This window comes from Hyperolius riggenbachi, chromosome 10 (assembly GCF_040937935.1).
Source record: "Hyperolius riggenbachi isolate aHypRig1 chromosome 10, aHypRig1.pri, whole genome shotgun sequence".
NCBI lineage: Eukaryota > Metazoa > Chordata > Amphibia > Anura > Hyperoliidae > Hyperolius > Hyperolius riggenbachi.
In genome coordinates, this window is record NC_090655.1 from 119,732,171 (window position 1) to 119,756,470 (window position 24,300).

At 41.8% G+C, this 24,300-nt stretch overlaps 1 protein-coding gene across 1 annotated transcript in view; it reads right to left on the reverse strand.

The window, feature by feature from the left end:
• Positions 1-475: 475 nt before the first annotated feature.
• The window catches only part of LOC137534116 (inorganic pyrophosphatase-like), a 138,121-nt gene continuing 114,296 nt past the window's right edge, over positions 476-24,300 (reverse strand). The window contains exons 9-11 of the mRNA XM_068255487.1: positions 15,486-15,555; positions 5,362-5,401; positions 476-899 (exon numbers count right to left, since the gene is read on the reverse strand). Coding sequence (XP_068111588.1) covers positions 868-899; positions 5,362-5,401; positions 15,486-15,555 — 142 coding nt within the window. The 3' untranslated portion in view covers positions 476-867. The remainder of the gene's footprint in view (positions 900-5,361; positions 5,402-15,485; positions 15,556-24,300) is intronic.

A 24,300-nucleotide genomic window follows, 5' to 3' on the forward strand; every position in this document is an offset into this window, starting at 1 on the left:
ATACGCTTCCTATCCGGCGATCGTCGGGTTAACAACCCGCCGGCGCTTCCGATTGGCCGGCGGGTTGACGGCACGGGTGGGCGGAGCCTATTGCCGGCGGATGCGCGCGCATTCCAGCGTGCGATCCCCGGCCAAAGAGTGCCCCAGGAAATGACGCCATTCTGCGTTACGTGGTCCTGGGGCTGCCACTTTGCCGCCGCCAATATGAAGTAGGCGGTCGGCAAGTGGTTAAGTATCTAAAGTTTAACCTTTTTTTCTCTCAGAGGTTTGCTTTAATGAATAGCAAAAGCATGGTTCAACACACCATAGTTTTCAGCCATTTATCTGCTCATGCATATTTATTTTTGTACACCCTTCCATGTAATACTGTTGAGTTTTTCTGTATATTTTCCCCATTTGTTGTCTCTTCTTTTCTTGTAACGCTAAATTTCATGGTTGTGTTATGAGTAAAAAAAAATAAAGGATATTAAAGAAAGACCATCAAAAGCAGCTTTATTTGTATCGGCTGTACACGAAATCTACACAGATGATGGTATATTTATTTTAATAAATTTCAGCATGTATATTTATTTTAATACATTTCAGCATGCTAGTTCAGTCTCTTGGCTTTACAAAACAAGCACGCATTGAACAAAAGCTCACATTGCTGATGCACGGTGGAGATTGCCGGTGCTACCAATATCCCATACAGAACTATAGGAGCTGATCAGTTCTAGCACAATGTTAAATATGGAACCATTTAGCGCTAATAAGGGTTAAAGCACGGTTTTACGTGGTCTTGTTTGAACTGCCAATATCTTCTCTATGTTGCATGTCCAAATGCCTGGGGAGAGGCAGGCAATTATAAAAGAGGTTTTCACCTGTTAATTAATTCTTCTGATAATAGAACCACTTGTCCACTGCATGTGCCATGAAACAGGAAAACCAGGAAAAGGCAAAAGAAAAAGAAAAACAAGTTAATTTATGGATGATAAATAAAGGGTGGTTACGCTTTGCATCATAAGCTATTCTTGTTCTCGTAAGTCTATCTACAAGCATAGGTAAGAGATTTAAAGCAACTACACAGCCACAAATTAACAAGGCATGTCCAGTGGTCAAAAAAAAAAAAAAAAGTTATACTGACTTCCCAGGGGTTTTATTTAACACACCCTCCATGTGACCACTTCCAGTGCTTTGCCATGCCCCCTTCCAGACGGGTGCCATGGCACACTCTGTATCGGAGATACAGAGTGTCAAAGAAGCGCCACAGCACTCATCTTAAAAGGGGTAGGGCTAAGCTCCGTGCGACCTCCATGGGTCTCAAAGGGCTAGTTAGACAAAAACCCCTGTGAAGTCAGTATACCGTATATGCTTATACAGGATCTTCTCAAAAAATTAGCATATTGTGATAAAGTTCATTATTTTCTGTAATGTACTGATAAACATTAGACTTTCATATATTTTAGATTCAAATACACACAACTGAAGTAGTTCAAGCCTTTTATTGTTTTAATATTGAGGATTTTGGCATACAGCTCATGAAAACCCAAATTTCCTATCTCAAAAAATTAGCATATTTCATCTGACCAATAAAAGAAAAGTGTTTTTAAAACAAAAAAAGTCAACCTTCAAATAATTATGTTCAGTGATGCACTCAATACTTGGTCGGGAATCCTTTTGCAGAAATTACTGCTTCAATGCGGCATGGCATGAAGGCAATCAGCCTGTGGCACTGCTCAGGTGTTATGGAGGCCCAGGATGCTTCGATAGCGGCCTTAAGCTCATCCAGAGTGTTGGGTCTTGCGTCTCTCAACTTTCTCTCCACAATATCCCACATATTCTCTATGGGGTTCAGGTCAGGAGAGTTGGCAGGCCAATTGAGCACAGTAATACCATGGTCAGTAAACCATTTACCAGTAGTTTTGGCACTGTGAGCAGGTGCCAGGTCGTGCTGAAAAATGAAATCATCTCCATGAAGCTTTTCAGCAGATGGAAGCATGAACCCACTTTTGAACCAGAAACAGCGGCAGAAGCGTCTGACCTGGGCTACAGAGAAGCAGCACTGGACTGTTGCTCAGTGGTCCAAAGTACTTTTTTCGGATGAAAGCAACTTTTACATGTCATTCGGAAATCAAGGTGCCAGAGTCTGGAGGAAGACTGGGGAGAGGGAATTGCCAAAATGCCTGAAGTCCAGTGTCAAGTACCCACAGTCAGTGATGATCTGGGGTGCCATGTCAGCTGCTGGTGTTGGTCCACTGTGTTTTATCAAGGGCAGGGTCAATGCAGCTAGCTATCAGGAGATTTTGGAGCACTTCATGCTTCCATCTGCTGAAAAGCTTTATGGAGATGAAGATTTCATTTTTCAGCACGACTTGGCACCTGTTCACAGTGCCAAAACCACTGGTAAATGGTTTACTGACCATGGTATTACTGTGCTCAATTGGCCTGCCAACTCTCCTGACCTGAACCCCATAAAGAATCTGTGGGATATTGTGGAGAGAAAGTTGAGAGACGCAAGACCCAACACTCTGGATGAGCTTAAGGCCGCTATCGAAGCATCCTGGGCCTCCATAACACCTGAGCAGTGCCACAGGCTGATTGTCTCCATGCCACGCCGCATTGAAGCAGTCATTTCTGCAAAAGGATTCCCGACCAAGTATTGAGTGCATAACTGAACATAATTATTTGAAGGTTGACTTTTTTTTGTTTTAAAAATACTTTTCTTTTATTGGTCAGATGAAATATGCTAATTTTTTGAGATAGGAATTCTGGGTTTTCATGAGCTCTATGCCAAAATCATCAATATTAAAACAATAAAAGGCTTGAACCACTTCAGTTGTGTGTATTTGAATCTAAAATATATGAAAGTCTAATGTTTATCAGTACATTACAGAAAATAATGAACTTTATCACAATATGCTAATTTTTTTTAGAAGATCCTGTATATAAGCTGACCCTCGTATAAGCCATGGGGCCCACTCTTCCCTCAGAAACCAGGAAAAAGTGATAAACCCCTTTGCATATAAGCCCCTTTGCCAATATAGCCCACTCCATAGTAGCCAGAAGTGCCCCCAGTACAAGTCAGAACCCCTCCCCATAGCGAGATGTGCCACAGGGATAATAGTTGTGTCTCAAGACGCCACTAGACGGGGTCATAGATATGAGACAGCGAATGCCACACATGAAGAATCCCTGATCCTTGCACGGTTGACACGTTGCTTGCACGCTCTGCTCCACAAGCCAGGGGACACAGGTAAACTTGAGCAGCGCACTCTGCACACCATGTTGTAGGGGATGGGGGGCACGGACACAGCAAGGAGCCAGCTGGCAAGAGCAGAATTACTAGTGCACGATCCTTACGCTCCTCTGCCAGTAACAAAACCAGCTCCACCATTCATTCTGCTCTAATGACTTGCATATAAGCCAAGGGGGTAACTTTTCAGCACATTTTTTTTGTGCTGAAAAATTAGGCTTATAAGCGAGTATATACAGAAACTTTTTAAGAGAACCCAGTTTATGCTGTGTTTACTTTTGGCTGTACAGTTTCTACAGAGTTTGTTTTTGTTTTTTTGAGTGAATAATCTTAACGCTCTGTGTTCAGAAAATGCTTTTGTAATGCAATTTTTTTTAAACAATTAGCTTTTTAATATGCTAGATATCTGATGCTAATGAAAAGGAATATACCTCTGTGAAACTATGCATTATAATATATTATTGTAATTTTAAGCCTTAAATCAGCCTGCTTTTTGTCAATGCATATGATGGTATGTTAGCATTACATCCCCCATACACAGTTTTGTGCATTGCATGTCAGTACTTTTTGCAATCAATATACTAAAACTACCTTGCTGGCTTCTGGCAGGTTGCATCTAATAGCTCCTTTTTGCCAGTAGAGTGGGAGTTCTTCTCCAGCAAAGCAGATCACCTGACCTGGTCCATCCCCTCCCGCTGAGAGAGACCAAAAACTTGCAGCTAGCACTGAAAATACTGTTCAGCAACAGTATTGTAATACAGCAATTCACCCTACCCAAAACCTCCCCAATGAGTTAATAAAAGTCATGTGAACCTTTTCATGCCCCATTATATAAGAGAGAACAGAGGCGCCAAAAGGATAAAAGGGGTTTTAAAGGAGCTTAAAAGCCAAAACTTGGTAATTAGAGGAGGCAGTGGTGGACTTACCCCCTCCAAGCAGACACAACACGACTGTACATTCAGTCTATTTATTAACGAACTCCAGATAAAACAAAGCAACGCGTTTCACGGGTCAGCGCCCGCTTCCTCAGGCAATAGAAAAAGGAGTTACAGCATCTAGCAAAACAAACGACACTCAGCGCCTTTGCCTATTTGTGTCTGCTTGGAGGGGGCAAGTCCACCACTACCTCCTCTAATTACCAAGTTTTGGCTTTTAAGCTCCTTTAAAACCCCTTTTATCCTTTTGGCGCCTCTGTTCTCTCTTATATAATATTGTATCCACCCTTGGTGGAGGGTTGCGACCCTTTCTACTATCTACAGAGAGCGACTTCTTATTCCTGAGTGGGGTCAGGATAATCTCCCCACCTGCCTTTACAGTGGTTGCCTATTGGTGACCCATGTTTGTGAGTATAACAACTATTACTCTTTGTCATTACCCCCTTTGTCAATACATACTACACTATTGAGGCTCTTGGTGTTCCTCTGTTTATCTCGTTTTCATGCCCCATCTTTGCCAGCAGTAACATACCACTTGCCACTGCTCTTCTATTTATTTATTTTTTAAAGAAATGTGGAGGGTGTGGCTAGGGTAAATGTTTTACATTGGCTTTTTTACTCTCTCCCTGCTTGTGTATGATAAAAAAAAAAAAGAGGCGACACACCACTAGCTGCAAATCATGCTTATATTGTGAAACAAACACTACATGTTACGGACTCGCAGGTCCTTCATCAGGTGCATAACATTATGCACCAGATGAAGGACATGCGAGTCCATAACATGTAATGTTTCTGTTCCACAATATAAGCATTATTTGCAGCCAGTAGTGTGCCGCCTCTTTCTTTTACATTGGTTTGTCCAGGACCGTTTGAGCTTGGTACCGGCCCTATTCCCAGGTTCTGTACCTGAGGTGCTGAATCCATGGGAATCCATTTAGACAGAGTATAAAAGAACTGATAAGACACTGCAGACCTGTAGTTCTGCAGTGCTGACCAGATGGTGCTCCTGCATATAACTCACTCAGGCACGGGATTACTCTGAGCTGTGGATTTCCATTCTAAACCTGACACGGGATTACCACCAAGGAGGCCAATTCTGCTAAACTACCTTTTTGACAATTTTTTGGGGCTACAAACACACACACAGCTGCCCAACATTTCTGCTTAGAAGGATGTATAAGCCTATGTACATACCATCCACCGGGGCAGATTTGGCGGGTCCACATGGAGGGGCCTGGAACAAATGAAAGTTAAAGAGGAACTCCAGTGAAAATAATGTAATAAAAAAAGTGCTTCATTTTTACAATAATTATGTATAAATGATTTAGTCAGTGTTTGCCCATTGTAAAATCTTTCCTCTCCCAGATTTACATTCTGACATTTATCACATGGTGACATTTTTACTGTGGGCAGGTTATGTAGCTGCTCCTAGCTGTTTTGGCTGTTACAGACAGCTGTAAACAGCCATTTCCTGTCTGTGAACATTGTTACATTGTGGCAGTTTGCCCAGAGTACCGCAGTACCAGAGTTTCTTGTGGGAGGGGTTTCATCACAAAATCAGTCATACAGCGCCCCCTGATGGTCTGTTTGTGAAATGCAATAGATTTGTCATGTAAAAGGGGGTATCAGCTACTGATTGGGATAAAGTTCAATTCTTGGTCGGAGTTTCTCTTTAAAGCAAAACTGTAACCAAGAATTGAACTTCATCCCAATCAGTAGCTGATACCCTCTTTCCCATAAGAAATCTTTTCCTTTTCACAAACTGATAGTCAGGGGGCTCTGTATGGCTGATATTGTGGTGAAACCCCTCCCACAGTGTGATGTCAGGATGACCGCCTCAGCCAATTTATTATTTTTATTTATATAGTGCCATCATCTTCCGCAGCACTGTACAGACTATATATTGTCTTGTCACTTAACTGTCCCTCAGAGGGGCTCACAACCGAATCCCTACCATAGTCCAGTGTTCTCCCCAGAACTTTTTTCCAGCGGGGTGGCATGAAAAAGTAGCCGGGTGGCATGAAAAAGTAGCCGGGTGGAGAAGAGATGACAGAATGCAATTCTGGCGCTTCTCTGCTTACAGCAGAGGACGAGGTGAGCTGATGGCAGCTGGGTGCTCAAAACTAGCTGGGTGGAGCACCCGGCTAAAAGAGCCTGGGGAGAACACTGTAGTCATATGTCTATGTATGTATTGTAGTCTAGGGCCAATTTGGGGGAAGCCAATTACCTTATCTGTATGTTTTTGGTATGTGGGAGGAAACAGGAGTCCCCGGAGAAAACCCACAGACATGGGGAGAACATACAAACTCCGTGCAGATAGAGCCCCAGCTGAAAGTTGAACCAGGGACCCAGTGCTGCAAGGTGAGAGAGCAAACCACTATGCCACTGTGCTGCCCAATAGTCAAGCATGTGCACAGTGCCCCACCCCCCCAAACTGCCACTTTGCAAGCGATCCACCCAGTGGATCCACTTGGCCGAGCGACAGCCAACTCAATTGTTCTCGCGCTCCCCTGCCTGCTGTCATGTATGAGGCACTCTGTTGTCGTCCGCGCCCCCCCCCCCTCCGCATGGCAACAGAATGCTTCATCAGCTACACGGTTGACTTTGCGTCTGTCAGGTGTTGGCCCATCGATCAGTGTACGGGCCTTTAGAGACACCAATTTATTGTGAGCACAGAGTATGATTACTCTACTCAGTCATCTCTCCATATCTGCCATCTCAGCTAATGGCACAAAACTACAAGCCAGAACAATGGTAAAGAAAAAAATGTGTAGGAGTCCTTTATGAGACATTTATTTCCGTGTAAAGAGCGGTTGGCTCCCTGTAAGTAATATGAGAAAACGGATGTTCATATTCTCTCCACAATTCAATATATACACGTAAACAGGTTTTTTTTTCCATGAACCAGAGTTCTCTTTTTATTCTTCAATTGTTTCTTCAGAAAGCAGGTGATAAGTGTAGATACAACATCAGACCTTCACTTCACATAAAAATAGGCATTTTTATGTGAAGTGAAGGTCTGATGTTGTATCTACACTTATCACCTGCTTTCTGAAGAAACAATTGAAAAATAAAAAGAGAACTCTGGTTCATGAAAAAAACCCTGTTTACGTGTATAAATTGAATTGTGGACATAATTTTGTAGGGGTAGAACCATACTACATTTTTTATCTTTGTCAGTAATGTTCATATTCTCTGCAGACAGCTTGCACAGAGAGAAATAGGTCTATGTTTATTCATCGCTTGAAAATGATTAAAATGTAAAACTTTGAACACTCCTGTCAACAGACTCCTTCAATATAGCACGGCAGGTGAAGGGGTATCAGACACTTTGCTTTATAAATAGTTTTTCAGATCTCCTGCAATAACAGATATAAGAGGTCCAGATCTTATGCTTGTCGATTATTTAATCACTATGTATAATTTGCTGTATAGGAATTACCATGTAATCAGAAAACCATTGTTGAATTGTCTCCACACAACGACCTGCAGGTCTTCATAAACAATGTGTCAAATAGGTGTTCTTTCAGTCTCAAGATAAATTATTTTGCTGCAGTGTAGCGGCTTTCTTAAGCAAGTTATACACCGTACAATTTGTGTTAGGCCAAGTAAATAATCAGCATCTTACTGATTTTCACTGAATGATATGAAGAGAAGGAACAAACGTCCCAATGATTGACAATGTCAAGACAGAAGGACAGTAAGGTCATCAGAAAACTGAGCTGTCTAATAGACAAAATACTGATTTGAAGAGTAATACCTGGTACACACTAAGCTAGTTCCCATCAGGTCAATGGGTTGAATCAATGTCCTACATGTCAGATTTGCTCCCAATTGAGAATGGATCGATTTTCAGATCAGTACTGCACAAAATTGATCCTGTTCTCAATCAGGAGCAGATCATACATGTGGGAAATTATGGGTGAAATACATCGATCGGACGAGAATTTGCTTTGTGTGTACTAGCCTTAGGCCTGGAACCCACTAGAAAGCTCAAAACGCTATCGCTTGCAAAATGCTACCACAAATCGCGGTTGCTAACGATTTGTGATAGTGTTTTGCAAGTGATTTTGGGAGCGATTTTCCTGCTCCTATACAATACATTAGAATGGAAATGCTCCCAAAATGCTACATGTCCTGCGATTGCGATTTGCACAATTGCTGTAGTGGGATCTGTCCCATCCATTTACACTGGCAGAGCGGTTAGGGAAATCACCAGCCATTGAAAGCGTTCCCTAAGCACTAAAAAAAATAAATGCTCAAGTGAGTTCCAGACCTTAAATCCTTTAGGATCTTGCAGGCCGTACTCGAAAATAAAAATGGTAATTATCTTATCTCACTCATTTATAAATGTTTAATATCTCCTGACAATTGCCCGGGCATGCATTTGGCTGCTGTTGGCTCTGCCCGCTTTTTCTAACCCTAACAACACAAACACTCAATGACGAAGTTTGTGAGCGTCAATAATTTGTAATATTCCCATTGAAATGATACAAATCTGATTGGCCGTTTGTGGCTCTACCCCCATTTCTGAATTTGATCCCCAGTCACCCAATGCCCAACTGTACCAGGTTTGAGGCTTGTGTCATTAACAGTGCAAGAATGGAAGCAATTTAAATATTCCCCATGAAAATTAACAGGTGAATTTTGATTGGCTGTTGTAAGCTCAACCCGCTTTCCTGAATATTAATCCCAGTCACCCAGTGAACGACTGTGTCAAGTTTGAGAACCTTGTCATTAACCGTGTAAGCATGGCTGCAGTTTATATTTTCCCATCCGCCCACGTTTTCTAACCTTGACATACAATCTCTCAATGACCAAGTTAATTAGCTTTGGAGTCCTTGGTATCAATAATTTGTATATTCCCATAGAAATTAAACAAATCTGATTGGCTGTTTGTGGCTCCACCCCTTTCAAGAATTTGAGCCCCAGTCACCCAGTGACCGACTGTACCAGGTTTGAGGTATCTGCTATTAACAGTATAAAAATGGCAGTAATTTAAATATTCCCTTGAAAATCAAGAGGTAAATTTTGATTGGCTATTATAGGCTCCACCCACTTCCCTGAATATTAATCTCAGTCACCCAGTGACCAACTGGGCAAAGTTTGAGAACCCTGCCATTATCAGTGTAAAGGCAGCCATACACTGGTTGATTGCAACCAGATCCCCCAACAGATAGATCCCTCTGTGATCAGATTTGATCAGAGAGGGATCTATTAGCTGCCCATTACTGCACACAGATTTTGAATCTATTTCAGCTTGAATTAGATTCACAACCTGTGTGGCTGATGCCTGCTCGCCACCCCCGTGTGCTCCCCCGGCCAGCAGTAATACATTACCTGTCCGCTGGCGTGAGTCCCCCGGTCCATGCTGAGACTTTCTCCGGCTGGCTTGTCTCCTCATTACTTCCTGTCCAATCCTGTGACGTGCAGAAGTACAAACAGTAGAGGGCGCTCTACTGTTTAAACTTTGCGTTGTCACAGGAGGAGACAGGAAATAATGAGGAGACAGGCCAGCCACAGAAAGTGTCAGCACAGACCAGGGACTCGCGCCAGCGGACAGGTAATGTATTGCTGCTGCTATGCTGCATCGGTTTATCGCCGCTAACGACGCGCTCCCGACCTACCATCGAGCAAAAATTTCCACCGGGAGAGATCGACAGAATCGATCAATCTCGGATGGAAATCGATCAACATTTGCGTTATCGATTTCAAAGCAGATTCAATTACAGTGATCAAATCTGCTGTATATCGGCGGGAAAGCGAAACAGTGTTTGGATAGCTTAAAGAAAATCTGTAACAAAAAAAAAAAAAGTTCCCCTGGGGGGTACTCCCCTCAGGCGGGGGAAGCCTCCAGATCCTATCGAGGCTTCCCCAGTCCACCTGTGTCCCACGGCGGTCTCGCTGACAGAGATCGGCTATTTCTGCCCATCTCTGTGCTGAGAGCCACAACAGCGCCTCCGCTGGAGCTAGGGAAGGTAAATTTATCAAGCCTCGTCAGGCTTGTCGAGCCAGGATTGCGGGTCACTTTGGGGGAGCCAGCGCTGGATTGCCTGCAACTACAGGGGAGGGGGAAGCCTCATTGGGGCCCTGAGGTTTCCCCCTCCCGAGGCAAGTACCCCCCAGGGGAACTTTTTTTTTGTTACAGAGTTTCTTTAAGAATGGCTGCAGTTCATATTTTCCCATGTAAAAAGGTTTATATTTTCCCAGTAAAATTTGTTTTGGCTCCGTCCACTTTTTTGTAACCTTGACACAGTCACTCTCAATGACCAAGTTTGTGAGCTTTCGGGTTCCTAGCATCAAAAATGTGTGAATAGAAGAAATCTGATAGGCTGTTTGTGGCTCCGCCCCTTCAGTGAATTTGAACCCCAGTCACCCAACAATTGACTGGTGCAAGTTTGAAGCCTCTGCCATTCATAGTATAAGAATGGCAGCAATTTAAATATTCCCCTTAAATATCAATAGGGAAATTTTGATTGGCTGTTGTAGGCTCCACCCACTGTTCTGAATATTAATCCCAGTCATTCAGTGGCCAACTGTGTCAAGTTTGAAAACCATGCAATTAACAGTCTAAGAATGGCTGCAGTTTACATTTTCCCATTGAAAATGAATGGCTGAAATTTGATTGGCTTTTCCTGGATTTGTAACTTTTCCTGGATTTGTAACCTTGGTCACAAAGTGACCAACTGCCCCAAGTTTGGGGACTCTGGCTTGATTACTGTGAGAATGGCAGCCTTTTACATTTTCTCCCATTGACATGAATGGGTGAAATCTGATTGGCTGTTTATAGCTCCGCCCAGGTGTGCAGGAGGGACGAGAGACCCCCAGAACATATCATCCCAGGTAGTAAGGGATCTGTATACCAAGTTTTGTTCAAATCGGTCAAGGCATTTGAGTGATTGCGGCACATACATACAATTTTATATACAGTGGGATGTAAAAGTTTGGGCAACCTTGTTAATTTTCATGATTTTCCTGTATAAATCGATGGTTGTTATGATAAAAAAATGTCAGTTAAATATATCATATAGGAGACACACAGTGATATTTGAGAAGTGAAAGGACGTTTATTGGATTTAGAGAAAGTGTGCAATAATTGTTTAATCAAAATTAGGCAGGTGCATAAATTCGGGCACAACAAAAAAGAAATTAAATCAATATTTTGCAGAAATTACAGCCTATAAAACATTTACTGTAGGTTCCATTGAGAGTCTGGATTCTGGTTGAAGGTATTTTGGACCATTCCTCTTTACAAAACTTCTCTAGTTCATTCAGGTTTAATGGCTTCTGCGCATGGACAGCTCTCTAACTCTTTAACTCTCACCACAGATTTTCAATTATATTCAGGTCTGGGGACTAAGATGGCCATTCCAGAATGTTGTACTGGTTCCTCTGCATGAATGCCTTAGTGGATTTTGAGCAGCGTTTAGGGTCGTTAGGTTTAGGGCAGCAAGATGATGTTTGAAGGTCTTTGGTGCTGGTCTGTGGGTTGACTCTTAACTGCTCTCACCATTCGTTGCTTCTGTTTATCCAAAATGTTTGCCTGCCACTTCAAGCCTTAACTTGAACTGAGCCTGTGGTCTTCCATTTCCTCAATATGTTCCTAACTGTGGAAACAGACAGCTGAAATCTCTTTGTCTTCACGTCATTTGAGAGTTGTTTTGAGTTGTTCTTCCCCGCGTGTTTACATTTTGCCGGCAAGCCGCGGTCGGCGGCTCTCCGGCTGTTCACGGAGACACCCTCCGTGAACTGACATGGAAAGGCCGCTCGATCAAGCGGCCGTTTCCATGGTAACCCGCAGACGACCAGTTTACGCCAATCGGCGTTAGCTGGTCGTCAAGAGGTTAAAGGGAACCTGCACTGAGTAGAAATATTTAAAATAAACACATGAGGTAACTTCAAATGAACATTACATAGTTACCTTGCCATCAGTTCCTCTCAGAAGCTCACCATTTTCTTCTGAAAATGATCCCTTCAAGTTCTGACAACATTTTGTCAGAACTGAAGTATATCAGTTGCTGTCAGGTATTTATCAGTTGCTGTCAGTTATAGCTGAGAGGACGACTGATGTGCCAAGTAATGTCTATGTTTCCCTATGGCTCAAGTGGGCAATGTTACAGTTTAACTGTGTGCTGACCAGGAAGCTGTTATGGGGTAATGGCCATTTTCAAAATGGAGGACGGAGAATTTCCTTGTTCACAGTGGACAAACAGGACGCGGAAAAGGGGAAAGAGATTGAGGAGTAGACTACATGGGAAGTATGACTTGTATATGTTTATTTTGACTTTTAATTTTCAGTTCAGGTTTTCTTTAAATACTCTCTCATAATTGGATTCACCTGTGTATGTAGGTCAGGGGTCACTGAGCTTACCAAGCCAATTTGAGTTCCAATAATTAGTTCGAAAGGTTTTGGAATCAATAAAATGACAACAGTGCCCAAATGTATGCACCTGCCTAATTTTATTTAAACAATTATTGCACACTTTCTGTAAATCCAGTAAACTTAATTTCACTTTTCAAATATCACTGTGTGTGTCCCCCAAACGATATATTTAACTGACATTTTTTATCTTAACAAACAACGATTTATACAGGAAAATCATGACGATTAACAAGGTTGCCCAAACGTTCGCATCCCACTGTATATAGATAATGGACATACTTAAAGAGAACCAGAGTCGGTGCGACGACGATCTCTGCCCCCACCCTCCTCCCCAGAAGTGCTATAGCTCCCCAAAATTAGCAACAAGGATTGACGCTATTTCGAAGTGTAATGGGGGGAGAGGGGGTTTTACTGTATTTGTTCTCATACACCTCGTTGAGGTTAGTTTTTATGTTTCAGACTAGTAGGAAGTAACCAATGAACAATAAAAGGTTTTAAACCAGCTTAAAGTAGGAAAGAATGAACCACTCATCTCCCTATATATTATTATTATTATTATTATTTAGTATTTATATAGCGCTGACATATTACGCAGCGCTGTACAGTGTGTGTGTGTGTATATATATATATATATATATATATATATATATATATATATATATATATATATATATATATATATATATATATATATATATATATATATATATATATATATATATCTTGTCACTAACTGTCCCTCAAAGGAGCTCACAATCTAATCCCTACCAATGCCATATGTCTATATTATGTAGTTTTTTTTTTAGGGGAGCCAATTAACTTATCTGTATGTTTTTTGGAATGTGGGAGGAAACCGGAGTGCCCGGAGGAAACCCACGCAGACACGGAGAGAACATACAAACTCTTTGCAGATAGTGCCCTGGCTGGGATTCGAACCAGGGACCCAGCGCTGCAAGGCGAGAGAGCTAACCACTACGCCACCGTGCTGCCCATTATATATGGCCACAAACCAATAATTTTACTATCAAACGTTAGACAATGGCCTCAGTTCACTAAGATCATGCTAGAGATAATAAGGCAAGAGAAAACTTACCTCCACACGTGAGAGAGTTATCTTACCTCTTCATTCCTTAAGTTACCTCTCCTGTAGTTAATTTACCTCCTCTGTAGTTAATTTACCTCCTCTGTAGTTATTTTCACATGCAGCTAATTAACAGCCTGTCTTTAACTCTGGAGTTATTTTAAGGATTGGAGAGTTAATTTAAAGACAGAAGAGTTAACTTTAGGCTTGCCTGAGGTAAAATGTTTCCTGAATACTACATGCCTTATCACCATGGTAACAACTCTAGAAGAGTTATTAAAGACAGGAGATAAGTTTAGTGAATTGAGGCCAATGAGTTTTGCAGGTAAACTTCCTACTTTCGCAAGTGTTTTTGTGCTTATCCCTGGCTAAAAAAGTTGCCTCTGAGGAAATTATGAGGCAACTATAAAATAAAGCAATTTTATTCTAGAGAAATAGCACCTTGATTTTTCTGGTATTTTTGAAACGTTATGTAAAACTAGTCCTAGAGGAAAAAAGCTATAATTACTCAGCTTTATTCATATATGCTAAATACTCTAGTGAATAAGCATACAGCATATATGGATAAAGAGGCTTTTGATCTCGACTCCTCCATAAATCCAGATAAGGGAGTTCTTTGGACGAATGCCTGTTAGAGAAATCTCTTATAAAATTCTGTACTTCGTACCTAGGAGATTACATAATCTCACAACATAATCTCACCACTACTCAAAGTTATGTTTTATAAGAAGATATTATTTTAATGAGCTACTACTGTTGCCTATATTGGCTGCATCTTGTAAATTCAGAAAATGTAATGTGCATATTATAGAAGTGGTCTATAACCTGTAAATGGCTTTAAAAAAAAAAAAAAAATCTATTCATGCAGGTATGATCAATGTGTAAGTCACATTTCTGAAGATGGTATATATAAATGTCATGCTATATGTGATCCTTGGATTTATTTTTACTAGAATAGATTTAATGGCATAGTTCACATATAACCATTTCCCCCGTAAAGTGCAATAAATCACGTTTTCTTTATATGGTACAACTTAACTTGGAGCATGCTACTGTATGGTGTCAGGCGACTAGTGATGGTCATGTCTAGGAGAACTCATGGAGAAGCATGTGATTGGTTTGATCAGCTGATATATTTACAAAACTCTGATTTGCGGTGATCACATTCTGCTTTAGCACATGATCATGACTAGCAAATCACCTGACCAAACTGATCAGATGCTTGTCCATAAGTTCTCCTAGACATGACCACCACTATATGGGGACAATGCAATGATAGCTAGGCAGAGAACTTTCTGGTCTGTCATAGCTCATCCTTCTAAAGGTGGCCACTAACGGTCCAATTACTAGCAAAAAAATCATTTGAGCGATCAGAAATTCTGATCGGTTTGGTTGTAAATAATCTTCATTGATAGGCACACTAGATTACAAACAATTTATAAAAATGTGGATTTTCTTGTTGGTTGTGATAGGAAGCAAAGATTGGTTTGTTGATGGTGTAGTGAACGATTTTGCTTCCGATCAGAATTATCTGATCGCGCAAATGATTTTTCCCTACAAACTGGATACTTAGTGGCCACCTTTAGTTACCAGGGCAAGTAGATGCTCCAGAATATATTTGATGTTCATCATTTAACAGCAAAATCACATCTTGTTGGGCAGAGAAATTAGATGCTGACGTAGATCAGAAAACCAGTAAGTGGGTTTCACAAAGCAAAGTAGATTGAGGGAAAATTCTCTTGCCTAAATTAAAATGGGTGGAAATATTTACTGAAAGGAAAACAAAAAACACAAAGTGGACTGGAGGAGTTCAGACAAAAATCAAAAGTGTATGCAATCGAGCAATAAACTTACAGTATTCACAATGCCTTGAGCTTCGTCTTGTTTGCAAATGAATGGACTTTCTTGTACGGTAGTGTTGGTGCTAAAATAGAAACAAAAACAGAACTTTAGAATATATCTTTTCCATACAGGGGAATGACAACTTCACATAGGTCATATGGATTATGCTAAATATAGCTTCTCTTGTGTACTGAAATCCAGATAGGAATGTATTAAACGTTTTGGGGGTTAGGGACATCAGGGAAAATTTGGTTAGTGTTAGCAACACTCTTTTAGGGGTAGGCAACTTTAATTTGTTAGGGGAATGTATTGGACTAAAAAAAGGTTAATGATAAAACAAAGGGTAGGGTAGGATTATGCATGAGAGAAAAGACAGGAAATGGAATTAAGGTTAGAGACACCTGAGTAGTGGCTAGAAAGACACTTTGGTTAGGGTCATATCTCACGTATATAGACTAGAAGCTGAAACCTCTTTAAAATCTCTGGCACAGCTGCTGCTAATGTTATTCAGTGGAGCTGCTGCTGTGTTAAGCCAACAACATGAAGCTCCATAAACTTGTAATTTTTACTCAAGTCCAGTATAGTTTCATCCATTCCTTAAACCCCACTACCTAACCTAGATATGTACCCCCAATCACCAAAACTATCTACATACTGCCTTAGAATTATGGGTTATGTTAGACCAATCACTCAAGGAGACTGCTGGTCTTCTTCTTACACTAGGGATAGGATCTTGCCTAGTGGATTCTGAGCTGCTGTGAAAACATGACATCCTCCACCACGAAAAGCGAAAGACCCTAGCTGGAAGGCGTACATAGAATAAAGGCACCCAAGAATTTGGGCACTGGGTAACGCTGATCGTAGAATATTGACAAGTTTACAGATATTCTACTAACATCTAAACTAGCCTAGCTCTCACACTAACCATCTATTCCTAACACTGACCTTTCCCTACCTACCACTAACCTACAGCCGAAGTGGTGTCCGGGTACAGAATAGCCAAACCCCATGCACTCGGTTACTTTTACCCCCTCTCCCCCCCCCACTGTCTTTGCTGATATTACAGTAATAGGTGCTTGGCTACACTATAGCTGAGCATCAGAAATTCAGTATAACACCCATTGGAATCGCCATAGCCGAGGAAAGCTTGGCAATACAATAAAAGAGTGCCTAATACTGCAACACCGTCACTATTCATAGCCAAAGTCCAGCTATACAATAGCCAAACTCCAGCTTTAGCATTGCCACATTCCCTACCAAATGCTGGACTTCGGCTATCTAATAGTTGAACTCCGCCGTGTGCGCCACAATTACCTTGTTGTCACCACCATTGCCACTGATTACATTCTAGTTTATAATTCAAAAGAAAAAAAAAAAAATCTCACAACACACCATTCGTATGGAAGAATAATTGTATCACTATTATCAATCACAAAAAGAATAAAAACCACAAAAACACTGTAGGAAAAAGATCGGGGGAGACAATTTGAAAACATCCCCTGAATTGGGGTAGGGTGGCTGCAGGGCAAGAATAACACGGTTGGGGCAGTAGCTAATCTGGAATGGTATAATCCCGTACAAGTAATATTACAGGCAATGGGGAATGAACCAAGTCCCACTAAACATGTATACATAGGCAGCGAATATAATTACACAGAGTACAGACAAATGCAAGAATCCATATGGCCAATAGATGTTCCAATGTATATAATCCATCAAAAAGTGCAAACAGTGCGTTAATCAAATGAGGTGCAATCATATAATAAGGGTTAAAGTGCAACCTGGGCATATGACGCCAGTAAATCTAGGTCTATGAGGCACAAGTGTGTACAAAAGTCACAAGCGTTCCCAGTCAGTCACTGTCTGACTAAAATTTGAGTAATGCAAGAGCATGGTTCAAAAAATCCACATCACCTGCCCACTGCCCCGCTCCGATATGCCGCAGCCACCCAGAAGGGGTTTGACATGTGCGTCGCCGGTAAAACACCGGCTTCCTCAGAGACCACATACCCTGCATCGCTCACATTCTCTAAGTACATCATGACTGTGTACGTCAGGAAAAGAGGAAGTGCTGCCTGGCCACGCAGCTACATTGATATGACGCCGCCGCACTGTCATGGCAGCGCGGCCAGCGTCACACCAAGGAATCAAGTCATGCGAAATATATTTTTGTATACAACTAGCATTAAGTGTCACGCAATCAGTTTCCTGTAAGCTGCTCTCTGTATGTAAATAGCAGGAGCTGCACAAGACTGGCAAACCTACAAGCTTGTTCACGCCATGTGCTGTGCTGTAAGATACAAAGGACAGAACATGGTGTGTGATCTGCAAAGGCATTGATAATGACAGCCTTATTAATAGTTACAACAAAAGCACTATGCTTCTGTAGGTCTCAATGATTTCATAGAATGAGTGCTGCAGTGGACATCAGTATGGTGACCGTGTGTTGCCTGCCTTTAATGATGTGAACACAACCTTACAATGTTAGTCATTACTGTGGCCTTTTGCCCTGTAGGAAACTAAGGGCCCGTTTACACAGACAGCAGCGCTCACAGCTGGGCACCGGGGCTCGCTGTGGTGGAGTCTGGAGAGGTGAGATCTTACCAATACAAGTGAAAATTAGAATAGCTCTACATTTACCTTTACTAACAATGACAATTCTGTGAGGATGAGCTAGAACTTTAAAAAGGAACTGTAGTAAAAATAACAATGATATTTTTTTACAATATTCATTTATTGACTATTTAGTCAGCGTTTGCCCATTGTAAAATCTTTCCTCTCCTTGATTTCCATTCTGAAAATGATGGCCACATCATTAGCCCTGCCAGGGGAGGTCTGTGGAATGCTAGTTTACTGAGTTCTGTGCACAGCGGGAGATACTGCTTGCTTGGTAGTTGGAAAGAGCAATTATTTCCTGCAATCCAAGGAGGTTTACAGACCGCAAACTGTCAGGGCCATGGTCCTGACATCATACTGTGGGACGTGTTTCGCCATACAGAGATCCCAGAGTTTCTATTTAACTATTTCAGGAGTCTTTTCTCAGTAACTACACTAGTGTGGCAAATCTACTGGAAAAAAAAAATAAAAGATTTCGAAGATTGTGAGACTAACACTGCTCATTCACTGTGCAGTTCCAAATTTCAGTATTAACTGTCACTTTTTACTTTGTGCTAGAAGTTTACATAGAGAGAAGAAATACAGGTCTCAGCAGGTGAATATTACATTATTCAGCATGTTCCGACAGGTTACATACAAATGGCTAATTATCTTGAATACTGATTACCCATTATGAGGGACTGAACTGAGGAGGAGTACAGGTCCCAGCAGGAGCATATTAATCAGCCATCATGACAAGACTGAACCAGCGCCACATCCTGTTTTAAGTTCTAGTGCAGCATCCAATTTTGAAATTCTTACAGTGTTAAAAAAACTGTAATAATTAGCCAAGCACAATATTTTGTGCATAGCAGTTTGTGCCCTCTGCAATAGAGCTTCTTATACTGGCTGAAGGGAGCCTATGTGTCCTGCACTAATATTTTGTGCGGTATATGGGCTTATGCTTATGAAGTTATTTTATTCATCTACATGTCTAAAAACCACTGTGTTTTGTTCGAGACTTTAGGACACAGGTGCCAAACTTGAGGCCTGTGGGCCGAATGATGCCCTCCTTGCCATTCTATGAGGCCCTCAAGAGCGTCAAATGTGCATCCTTGTAAACAGGAAAAGAAGGACAGCATACAGCCTTCCCATCCAGTAGTATACCAGTGACTGTTTTTGGTTGAAACATTGTTCGTGTGACCAGAGGTGCAGCAGCAACACACAGGACTCCCCAGAAAAATTAGCATGCGGCCCCCACCTGTAATCCAACCCCCCTTCCCCCTGTGGGGCTGGTAAAACACACCTACACATCTTTTACCCGACTCCATCTACCCACAGAGTGGCACAGCGGAGCAGTGCTATATTTACCTGCTCTATTGATGCGTTGTCTCTTCTGTTCTTCCCAGCAGCTGCACACTATGTGCTTCCATACCTCCAGCTTCCGATCATGTGACATGCACTAGGAGGCAGAGGTAAGCGGCATAGAGCATGGGGCTGTCAGGAAGATCAGAGAAGACCCAAAATAGCACTACAGCAGGTAAATATTAAACTGCTTTATTGCACTGCACTACAGAAGGCGGAGGAGCAAGGCCCCCACAATCACTACAATTATGCCACTTAGTTTGAGACTGTTTGACACCCCTGCTTTAGATTGTCACTCCTTTTTCTGCAGCAGCGGTTTCCTGATATCCCAAACAGTGGTCAATCATGCTGCTGCACTGCTTCCAGAACGACAGGTAGTGGGAGGTAGACAAAAGAATGCAACCGTAAAGTAACTATCTATTGTGGCTCCATCTCAATCAGCAGTGATGGATACCCTGCCACAGTGGAAGTTTACTTCACACCAACAAACATGGAACTTGATGCAGATGTGTAATGCATTGGTCAGATGTTTCAAAAGTTACAACCAAATCAGAAAAATCAATTTCAATCTCAAATAAAAAAAAATAAAAAAATTTGTATGGCATGTGGTAAAGTTCCCACATACAAACACTAACTCCCAATTTGCTAGAGATCTACCTCTACTTAGATGCTGTATTATGGCAAAGGCTAACTGTTCTTTGCTAACTACACAGTGTGTCAAATGCTGAGAACTAAATGATAAAGATAGCAGTCAACTTCACAGATGCACATGCATGTCGCTTTGGACCCTTTCACACTTGAAACATGCCATTGCAATCGTTCTTCAATCACACCGCAATTAACCTGAAAGGTCACAACACGTTACGGGTGTGCTGTGATCATTCAGGGAGGCATACTTTAAAATTAAATTATGCCTCACTTCTTTGTTAAACACGCATGGTGCACTGCAACTTGTCACCCCAACAGGACCTGCTACACTGCTATCACTGTGATAGCCCCATAGGACTATCACTGCTTCTGTGATGCGGTAAGTGTAAAATGGGCATGAGGGAGAGAGTCTTGATACCTGGTCCGGGGACAGACACGTTGCGTGGCATCTCAGCGTCTTCGGTCTTCTGCGTCAGATTCGACCTCTAGTGTTCGTGCAGGAAGTAGAGTGTGAGCCATAAAACACTACAGCCGTTGCAATGTGTTTGGCCTTGGATCAGGTACGATGCTGTTGCACCACCTCTGCTGGCGGTACTATGCAAGGGGATAAGGAGAGAGAGCGGTTGTCCACTAGACCACCAGGGAACATGCTATGGGAGAGGAAGGGTGGAGAACCACTAGACACCAGGTACGCTGTATAAAAGAGGAGGGGGTGGGGGTGGACCACTAAACACTAGGAGATAATTTCTAATCTTCTGTTTAAAATAACTTGCAGCACTTTGAAATTGACAAAAAATAAGTAAATAATAATAGGTGAAAAAGTACTGTCAAAATTATTCAGTGTACAGTGGGCTTGCAAAAGTATTTGGCCCCCTTGAAGTTTGTCACATTACTGCCACAAACATAAATCAATTTTGTTGGAATTCCATGTGAAAGCAATACAAAGTGGTGTACACGTGAGAAGTGGAACGAAAATCATACATGATTGCAAACATTTTTTAAAATTAAATAACTGCAAAGTGGTGTGTGCATAATTATTCGGCCCCCTTTGATCTGAGTGCAGTCAGTTGCCTATAGACATTGCCTGATGAGTGCTAATGACGAAATAGAGTGCACCTGTGTGTAATCTAATGTCAGTACAAATACAGCTGCTCTGTGACGGCCTCAGCAGTTGTCTAAAAGAATATTGGGAGCAACAACACCATGAAGTCCAAAGAACACACCAGACAGGTCAGGGATCAAGTTATTGAGAAATTTAAAGCAGGCTTAGGCTACAAAAAGATTTCCAAAGCCTTGAACATCCCACGGAGCACTGTTCAAGCGATCATTCAGAAATGGAAGGAGTATGGCACAACTGTAAACCTAACACAAGGCCATCCACCTAAACTCACAGGCCGAACAAGGGGAGCGCTGATCAGAAATGCAGTCAAGAGGCCCATGGTGACTCTGGAAGAGCTGCAGAGAGCTACAGCTCAGGTGGGAGACTCTCTCCATAGGACAACTATTAGTCATGCACTGTACAAAGTTGGCCTTTATGGAAGAGTGGCAAGAAGAAAGGCATTGTTAACAGAAAGCATAAGAAGTCCCGTTTGCAGTTTGCCACAAGCCATGTGGGGGACACAGCAACCATGTGGAAGAAGGTGCTCTGGTCGGATGAGACCAAAATGGAACTTTGGCCAAAATGCAAAACGCTATGTGTGGCTGAAAACTAACATTGCACATCACTCTGAACACACCATCCCCACTGTCAAATATGGTGGTGGCAGCATCATGCTCGGGGGGGGGGGGGGGGGGGGGGGGGGCATCTCTTCAGCAGGGACAGGGAAGCTGGTCAGAGTTGATGGGAAGATGGATGGAGCCAAATACAGCTCAAACTTGGAAGAGAACCTCTTGGAGACTGCAAAAAAGACTTGAGACTGGGCGGAGGTTCACCTTCCAGCAGGACAATGACCCTAAACATAAAGCTAGGGCAACAATGGAATGGTTTAAAACAAAACATATCTGTGTTAGAATGGCCTAGTCAAAGTCCAGATCTAAATCCAATCGAGAATCTGTGGCAAGATCTGAAAACTGCTGTTCACAAACGCTGTCCATCTAATCTGACTGAGCTGGAGCGGTTTTGCAAAGTAGAATGGGCAAGGATTTCAGTCTCTAGATGTGCAAAGCTGGTAGAGACATACCCTAAAAGACTGGCAGCTGTAATTGCAGCAAAAGGTGGTTCTATAAAGTATTGACTCAGGGGTCCGAATAATTACGCACACCCCACTTTGCAGTTATTTGTAAAAAATGTTTGGAATAAGGTATGATTTTCGATCCACTTCTCACATGTACACCACTTTGTATTGGTCTTTCATGTGGAATTCCAATAAAATTGATGCATGTTTATGGCAGTAATGTGACAAAATGTGGAAAACTTCAAGGGGGCTGAATACTTTTGCAAGCCACTGTATTTCCCTGCTACCTGGTGGTTTGAAAGGATATTTTTACCCACTGTCAAATAAAATGCAACTTGGAGAAAACTAAGGAGAAAAGGTTAATTGCATATGGTCCCAGGTATCTTGTATGATGGAGCGAGGAGGGGGGGGGGACCACTAGACCACAGGTATGCTGTATATGGAGGGGGGACCACTAGACACCAAGTACGCTGTATGGGGAGTGGGGGCCACTAGACACCAGGTACCCCAGTATGGGGGAGAAAGGGGGGCCGCTAGACACAATGGAACACTGTATAGGGAAGAATTGCTATATGGGAGTGTTAGTGGGTATCTTAAAAGTAGTGGCCTAGGTTTCTACCCTAGGCTTATACTCGAGTCAAACAATTTTTCTGATGCCTGAAGGAAAAACTAAGTACCTCGGTTTATACCTAGATCAGTTTATATTAGAGTATAAATTGTAGTTGAGAAATATTAAGTCACTTGTGATATACCCAGAGAGCAAAGAGTTGATGACAGAAAATAAAACAATTTAATCTTGTAAAAAGATCTGAAAATGTATGGGATTTAACACCTATGATCATTCATAGACCATGAGAAAGAAAAAGGTCTCCTGACATTTATGCAATTTCTATGCATACAGCTTAAATAAGAATGCAGGTTTCCAGAAGTTAATAAGTGCCAAACAATCTACAACACTAATTTAATCCTCCTGGACCATAAATCTTTGGTATACATTCTGTAAACAAAATACATTATACAGAAACAAAGTGTGCATTTTAGCAGAATTTGTGTAATGCCATGTAGGAACATTACCGTATTTTGAAACAATTATGCTAGAATTTATTTAGCAAGCCAAAACACTTGTGGTTTAACTGAATAAAACATCAAGTATAAAACACTGCTGATAAAACATTTATTTTCAAACAATAAGATTGGTTTCCTGCACTGTATTATTAACTGAGGGCTGGTGCACACCGAGCGGCTTTTTCCGCGTTTTCAGATCCGCTTGCGACTGCGGATCTGCTTGGTCAATGTATCTCAATGGGGTGGTGCACACCAGAGCGGGAGGCGTTTTGCAGAAACGAAAAATGCCTGGGTGAGGCATTTTTTGGATTTTGGATGCGTTTCTGCCTCAATGTTAAGTATAGGAAAAACGCAAACCGCTCTGAAAAACGGCACTTCAGAGCGGTTTTGCAGGCGTTTTTGTTACAGAAGCTGTTCAGTAACAGCTTTACTGTAACAATATATGAAATCTACTATACTGAAAACCGCAGCAGCAATCCGCAAAACGCTAGCAGAACGCCTCATAAAAATAAAAAAAAGCGTTTAAAAATCTGCTAGCATTTTGCGGATCTGCTAGCGGGTTTTGGTGTGCACCAGCCCTGAATGTTTATTTAGAAACTGCTTTTACTCCTTTTCAAGTATTTCCAATATAATGCACTAATCTTTAGAGAGAATTTGGCTTTTTGTGGCTACAATGGAGCTGCTTCAAGCTTTGTTCATTACAATAACTTGCATTTTGCAACAAACACACCTCCCTTGGTATAACAGTAGGTGGCACTCTGTGCTTAAAATCACATCGATATACTCAACGGGCAGGGGAATATTTTCAGTACATTTCTGAGAAGAATGCTGCAGTTTGTAAGACAATAAATTAGTAAATAAATGTGACTTGCCACTAAAGACTCCCTGAGGGCAAAATAACACATCAGACTGTGCTTTAATCAGTGTGACGATGGGAGATCATGTTGGAACGGACTTCCTATTTGTTGACTATTGCCTTG